Source organism: Salmo trutta, chromosome 2 (assembly GCF_901001165.1).
Source record: "Salmo trutta chromosome 2, fSalTru1.1, whole genome shotgun sequence".
In the NCBI taxonomy this organism is placed as follows: Eukaryota; Metazoa; Chordata; class Actinopteri; order Salmoniformes; family Salmonidae; genus Salmo; species Salmo trutta.
Genome location: NC_042958.1, coordinates 23,785,445 through 23,793,393, shown reverse-complemented (window position 1 = coordinate 23,793,393; position 7,949 = coordinate 23,785,445). Strand labels below are relative to the sequence as shown.

General features: G+C 39.3%; 1 protein-coding gene across 1 annotated transcript in view; it reads left to right on the top strand.

Annotated features, from left to right (window-relative positions):
- Positions 1-808: 808 nt before the first annotated feature.
- adarb2 (adenosine deaminase RNA specific B2 (inactive)) overlaps positions 809-7,949 on the top strand; it is a 201,372-nt gene continuing 194,231 nt past the window's right edge. The window contains exon 1 of the mRNA XM_029699121.1: positions 809-1,098. Within this exon, the coding sequence (XP_029554981.1) occupies positions 996-1,098 (103 nt within the window). The 5' untranslated portion in view covers positions 809-995. The remainder of the gene's footprint in view (positions 1,099-7,949) is intronic.

Here is a 7,949-nt window from a genome sequence, read left to right as displayed (position 1 = left end):
GGTATACCACAGCCCTTAGCGGTGGTATATTGGCCATATACCACACCCCTGCCTTATTTTGATGCCTCTTGAGACTGTATACATTATAAAAAAGAAACACTGCATAATAACAATATCGATTTAGTTTCAATACATGTCCCTAACATTTTCAGGGTCAAAGTCAATGAATTCCACATTATGCATCCTACTGCATGTATCATCCTCAAATCCTCAAAACCCCAGATGTTACAGAAACTACACTTTGGTAAAGAATGAAATGGAGAGAGAGCGAGAGAGTTTCTTGAAAAAACATAATAATCATAATCCTCTCAGAATCCCAATAATCCTACATGGCACAATATGGACACAAACAGACAATAATGTAAGGAGACACACAGTGAAAACAAACCATGAAGAACCCTGTCTGTCACAGGCAGATCTTTACCTCTCTGTCATGTCTTGTCCTGGGGGACGAGAAAGGCATCACCCAAATCACTCAGCCCGAATGGGCGCTGAGTTTGCAAGACAGTGAGGGAAGAAGGAAAGAATGGGTGCGTGCTCTGTGCAGGCGGTTGGTGGCGGAGCTACTCGTGATGTCACAGCAAGGAGTCAGTCATGATTGGGTCTAATTAGAATTTGCGGTAGCAAATAGATAGGCTTCCTGCATGATTGGATTCAAAGTGGCTGCTGGCAAAATTCGCAGAGGTGCAGAAAACTAGACGTCGCTTTACATACAACCTGCGCGAGGGGAGGCGGCATCACACCAGTGTGAGCTCTCGCGCAGTCCAGAAAACACAACCGTCGCTCTCGAGACAGAGGTTTGCAGGAGTTGCAGGAGTAATTGTACTCACAGAGCTCTAGCAGCGAGACGCACACACTCCCTGGTAAGAAGAGTTCGGCAAGGGAATAAAGAGAAGTCTGAAATGATCCACACCGTCACCAAGGACTGTTTTATATGACGAACTGCTAAGAAGAAGCAGAACAAGTTATTTCGCGCGTTTCTCCACTGTCACTACATGGCATCAGTTCTTGAAAACAACACCCGCACCCCGGGAACTCCGAGCAGTCAAGTCAAATGCAAGTTCAAAAGGAGAAGGAGAAGAAGATCAAAGAGAAAAGGTAAAAACTTTTATATACATGTTTATGTTTTATTTTTACAGCGTGTCAAACGCAGAGGTCGCGCGCACCTTGGAGTCTGTAGCGGAGAGCAATGACAACCTTATACTGCGTAGCGCACGAGGTTTAGGTACTAGAAAACAATTCTATCCCTGGACATTTCAAATATTAGCCTAAACATGTGTAATAATTGACGTATTTCCTTTTTTTTGTGCACACAAAGCAGAACATATGACCAGTCCCATCATGACGCATAGTCACCAATCAAAGTTGAAGTTTTAGCTTCATTCAAACAATGTTGTTTGCTTTGAGTCATTAAAACGCCATGGATTATGTTTTAATGGTAGCATATAGGTATTGGGATTCGTTTCACAAGGAAAACGTTTGGAGAGCTTTCTCTGCCATGCTTCAACAAAGAGCGCGTGACATCAGCGCATCCATTTACCGGTTTTTAAGTTGCCACATTACCCTAATGACCTCCCAAAAAGAAAAATAACCTCAGGATAATGTAGCCCATATTATGACAGACACTTCAGTAGCAATATTTTGCAATATTTTATCCACTTTGTGTAACTTGTGCCTAGCTAGGCCTATAGTCTACACAGTAGCCTAATCCAAAGTGTTTAACACGTTTAAATTCATCACACGCTGTAGTCCTATTGCCCTTTGATTAATAATTAATGCATTCTACACTCATGAGTAGGATGTGGCTTGGATATGCACAAGAATGACTAAATAAACATGCATTTGAGGTCTGACTCCAATTATGCTGTATAGCCCAGACCATAGATTGTAATACGCAATTTGACAGTGACATATCCTAAATTCACTTCAGTGACCCTTTTACACAGATTTTAGTAACATGTCTGCTTATTTTTCTTATCTTTATACATTTAATTCAAACATAAATTATGCATCCTAGCCTTATGCAATATTATGCAGGCTATCACCCAGCACCTTGGAATGTAGTAGCATCATGTGTGTTAGGATAGACATCTTGCCAATAGGGGGCACAGGGGTATTATTAACATTAACATTATAATAATTTTTACAATTATAATGTTTTATTCTCTGTAATACTACTAGCCACTTAGCAATTTAATGAAGTTGGCTTTAGCTAACCCAGATAGGTTCCCAACACTAGCGGTTCTGGGGGGGCAGTGCCCCTGTGACAACAATTTTGGAGCCACTTGTGGCCCCCCTAAATGTGGAGTATTAAATAATTTTAACATAACACATTTTTTGCTATCATTCTTTTTTTACATCCATTATTAATGTAACTGGCCCCTCTAACAGTACAACTGGCCCCAGCTTGGCCCCCCCAGTTGAAATGATCTAGAACCGCGACTGGTTCCTAATCGCCTAACCTCATAACTAGCTACCAAGTAGCTGAGGAACGCTTAACTCTGTTGTCTTATATCGAAGTCGTATTGACTGATGGTGACTCAATGTTGTTGCTAGCAAATCGTGTGACCACTTATCAATACTCAACTCCACTTCAATATAAGATAACAGAGTTCCTCAGCTAGCTACCAAGAAGCCATTTCAGTTTATCAATCAAGTTAGAGTAGTTAGCTTGTTTGAAAAATTCTAAATTCTCCAATTTACAGATGGGGGGGTCTAGCCCCCCTTCGGACCACCCCCGAGCTATCCTCAATTACTTTGGGCCCCGTCAGATTTTTTGGGGTGCGTGGCGCCCCTGTGTGTTAGTTAATGTTTATTTCTGAAGTGTGGTTCAAAACATTTCTAATTGTGAACTACTGTTAGGCTATAACACATTTAGCATATTATTGTCAAAATATGTGCATTAATATACATATTTCACATGTTGTCTTTAAATAGTGAACTAATCCCCTAGTGCCATGAAGCATACACACATGTCAGCCGTCAGACATGTGAAATATTAAAATCATCACTGTGTTATGGTGATAAGGAGTAAAATGACAGGAGGCCTTTAAAAACAAGCCAGTGTGTCAAGAACTTGGAAATGCTGACAGAAGGTTACAGATGAGTCATTGCTCAGTTAGAGGGGTCAGGGAAACATCCAAGACACAGCAGATAAATAACATTATAATGCACAACACTGACCAGATGGCTTGTTTACCAAGAAATGATAAACATCAGGGAAATAATGATGGAATAAAATATAAAGTGTAAGTAAATAAGATTGAATGGTGTGCATGAGTTAGACAATGAGTTAGTCATTACTTTAGTCTGTGGCAAAATAAAGAATGTGCTTTTTATAGACATAGGAGCTGGTTTTAGGGGACTACACAGTCTCATTCCCCCAGACAGGTTAGCATGGCAGGACCCTCACCCTTATCACACCCACTGACAGTTACAGGGGACTGTATGGATTTGCTAGTGTGTGCTTTGATTTCTGAGTAGTAATTTTCATCTAAGGTGATTAAATAAATATCTGGTGAATTGTGAGTTTGTCTGAAATAGGGACATTTTTCCTACAGTGCCTGTAATTGTTGTCACTATGCAGTGTATGCTACTGGTGCACATCTTTGTTTGTGTTAAAAATGTAACATTTCTTGATATACACCTTGTCGGAAATATGTATTTATGAATATTGTAACACACCTTAGTCATGGCAATGAAATGTAGTTTTAGTATTGTTCTTACGGTATATTCAGAGTGAGGTGTCTGCGCATTGCATCCCAAGCTATAGAGTGTGGATGAATGCTCAAAGCATGTTCAAGTTTGTGACAACAATTGAAATCATAATGAGATTTCATGAACAGTTTGCACTTTGTCATCAAACTACAAACAGACCACGCCGGAACACCATTTCCATAAACCTCAGATATTAATAGCCCAAGTAATTGAGACAAGAAAGACAATACATAAAATATAGTGCTGAGGCAAATGTATTTACATAATGGAAATGACAGAATTGGTTACACAACATTAAGCATTGCATATGAATACCACACAATGACGTGCACATTAGTTCACAGTCCTTCACTATGAGTTTCTAAATGGCTAATTTATCAGCCTGTACTGATTCAGTCTGATAGCAAGGGACATTAGGGGCAGGTTGCAAATGAACTAGAGCTATCTCTCTCTCTCGTTCTCTCTCTCTGAGGAAACGTGTGGTCCAACATGATAGACTCCCTTAGCAAGTAGAATGTAATACAACATTGTCACCATTACCAACACTGAGGATACACTGTACATGTTATGCCAATGGAAGCCTGTGTGTGTGTGTGTGGGGGGGGTCCAATGAGGTGTCCAATACTGTAGTGGTGTAGCCTGTATATTGTGTTGACAGCCATCTTTTTTGTCCAAGAGACAATGCCCTTTCAGTCAGGACTATCTAACCACCATTAATTACACAAAGCGATACGCTTCAGCAGATGATTATAGCTGTAGTTTTCTTTTTCACTGATAATGGATTTGAGACTTTAATACTTTGTGTGTTATTCTAATACACATTCATCATCTTGAGAGCACAGACAATTCTTTTTATAGTCCTCTTGGCAAAAAGGCAAAAACAGGCAGCAGCGTTTTGGGATTATCTGGACATGGCGTTTGAGAGTTAATCCCTCACAAATGCTCCAGATTATTTAGAGATGGACTATGGTTTAAAATCTATGTGTGTATTCAAAAAGATGTAAGCAGATTTTTCCCTGATTTCATTAAAACATTTTTTATATAATCTGTGTGATTGTTCTTTGAGGGCAGAACAGTAATTGTTGTAAAATGCATCAGTAAAACCCCATTCCCACAATATTTTAGGCAGTAGTCACAGAAAGTAGGTTAGTCCTAAAAATAAATAAATATATATATATATATATATATATATATATCTCTATTGGTGGGTGCTTATATTTGTCCTATTACACACATGTACAAGTTGTATTATATGCGTTTTTGAATTGTGTTTTGTACATATCACAACTCCCCCTAACACACCCTCGGAGAGGGGGTCAGTAGTATAATATAGAAACATCATTTACTCACCATATCACCGATTATATTGACCTACAGTCCTGAAACATTCCTGGAAATGTAATGCACAGTTGGAAATAATTAACATGAATTATTTTCAATGTATTATGAATTTGATCTTCTGCAATTTATGTATCTGAGTGCTATCAACATCATACTCTCACAAGCGTACCCAAATGTCTTTTTGATTTGTACGTCATTTAGTAATGTGTATGATTATTGTACTATACACACTGTCCACAGACATTGTCTGTCTATCTATACTCTTTATAACTGTGCATTGTGTGAATTACATTTAGTTGTGCTTCATTTATCAGCCTCTGAGGATAGTCTATTGAGATCCTTAGAGCAGTATACTCCATCATTACTGTAAGCAGCAGTTTCTTAGACATGCTGTGTATTTTTCACTGCTTTAATTAATCACACCACAGTGATTTAGTCTGTCGTCCCTCGGGACTGGTGCAGTCTCTACCACAAAAGACTAATACAATTTGCCATCTTTGTGAAAATGTGACACGCTCTCAGTGACAAATAGCCCAGACTACTACAATGTATAAATTCAATTCAACACCTGGATGAAATATATTTCATTTTACATGTTGCATCAGGGATTGTGTAATGTTTTGTTTTGCTCTTATGTAAAATCATAATATTCAATCCACTTAGCACAAGCATGGTATAATCAAAAAAAATATTCTATATACTCTATACACAAAAACTATATTATTGGCCTTCCCCTAAATGTTTTTTTCTGACCATAGGAAATAATAGATTTATACCTGAGTATTTTCTTTTTAGTATCCAACTATACTAACAACACATAAGCGTGCTGACTGGAAGTCAGTCAGAAACCGCTGACACCAAGTGTCACATAATTTATGTAGCAATTACTGTTTACGCACTCCCCTACCGGGGGACTAGCGGGGCCAAGCAGGCAGAGCAGGGCGACACAGCGCAGGGCTGTGGACAGACGGACGGACAGGGCTGCAGACTGGGGTCAGTGCATTTCCAGTCAGGCAGGGAGCTCAGCGACAGCGATGTGGGGCCATCACAAAGCTATTAGCAAGGCGGACATGTCGCCTAGCGCGTCACAGGGCAGCGACATCACACCACAGCTACATAGTGGCTGCAATGACCAGTTGACCGGAGAGAGGAGCAGAGCCGGGTAGCGAGAGGGCAGAGACCGCTATGGAGCGGTGGTTACTGGTTAGGTTTCTTTACATAAATGTTGGGGCAATACAACCGATATCCATATAGGTGTAGATAAGGAGTAAGCTGAGACCGGAGCCTATCGTCTTAAGGGTCACTGACCTTTTGGTGTGCCACACTGACCTGACAGAAAGTCTACTCTTTTTACAATGAGATACTGGGACTAGACATGGCATTTTGAATAAATTAGCTCTTTTGATCCCACATATTCATCTTGCACAATTTCTAATGTAGGTTTTTATCACTGCACAGGGAGAATTTTCTGTAAGGAATAGTTACCATGACCTGCATTAGCACAGCTATTAATGTAAGGGACAAACCAATGTCACAGCCACTGTGTTTGGGGAGGGGGTTTGTATTTGTACTGTAGCCAGATGTATTGCTGTAAGAGATGTAAACAATGTTTTGGCCTTAAACAGTTCCATCATATTTGTGCTGATAAACGCATTAAAATCTGTGACAAAACACCTCTGGCATTTAGCGGGTTAATGAAGATCATCACCACCGGCAATCGTGGTGTCGTGCGCGTAGGCTCGCACACATGTGCGTGCGCAAGGACACACACATGCGCACACACGCAAGCATGCGCGGACACACACTCACCGCTCTTGATTAAGTGTAAAATATTCGTTGGTTTAGGACACCGCGTCCTCCTCTTCTGAATGTTTAGCTGGGTGGGAGAAAAAGGTTATTAACATTAAATGGTGACTGTTCTCTCTGGAGAACCCGCAGCTAAAATGACCAAGGAAAGGAATAGCAAAACTTTAGCAAATTATCATAATGACTAATTATCTCATAATAGAGACTTCTGAGACTTGGCACTTGAATTTCTGCTTAACGTTCAGTGAGGAAAAACACATTTCATGCTGAAATGTATCAATAACACAGATGAGCTGCTGAGGTAATCGCCTCGCTGAGGTTATAACGGGAATAAATCAAAACGTATTAAAATCAATGGGACAGGAAGAAGGAAGTCTCAACTGCCTTGTTAAGGAGTTCATCTGCTTGAATTTCAGTTAATCACTACATCCTTTACTTACTCTGTATTTTGGAATTTTTAAATGTTATTTTAATGGATAATGATAAATTATTAGTTGCCATGATAACATAATACGGAAATTAAATTAGTCCAATCATTGGATACACAGTACAGTAGGCTCTTAGAAATAAATGATGTATATAATTTTAAAAGCTTTTTAGTCAAAAATTGAATGAATGATAGTGTCTAGTTACAAGTATAATGGGATAATTATTACACTATCCATACATTATCTATGAGTGATTTTGTATGATGTAGGATCTATGTGACGATCTGTGTACTGTAGTTAGTTCTGAACAACACAATCTGTCAGTCTGCATAAAAGAGTAAGCCCAAGTAATCAAGCATCTAGCATGTCAATGTCATCCCTTCATGTTGAGAGATCTAGTTTTGCAGGACCATGTAGGACACAAGACAATACACAGACAGACAGACAGACGGTTCATAGTGGTTATATTATTACACCATGATTAAAAATAGAAGATATCTGCCCCAGTAGATATAGTTCAAAATAACATGCAGAATTGTGCTATTGGGGCAATGGTGTCTTCATATATATTTGTGTATATGTGTATATATATATTTGTAGGCGTTATGCAGCCCCTCTATATATTCTGTGAATCTAACTATTATTTGTGTGCTGTTT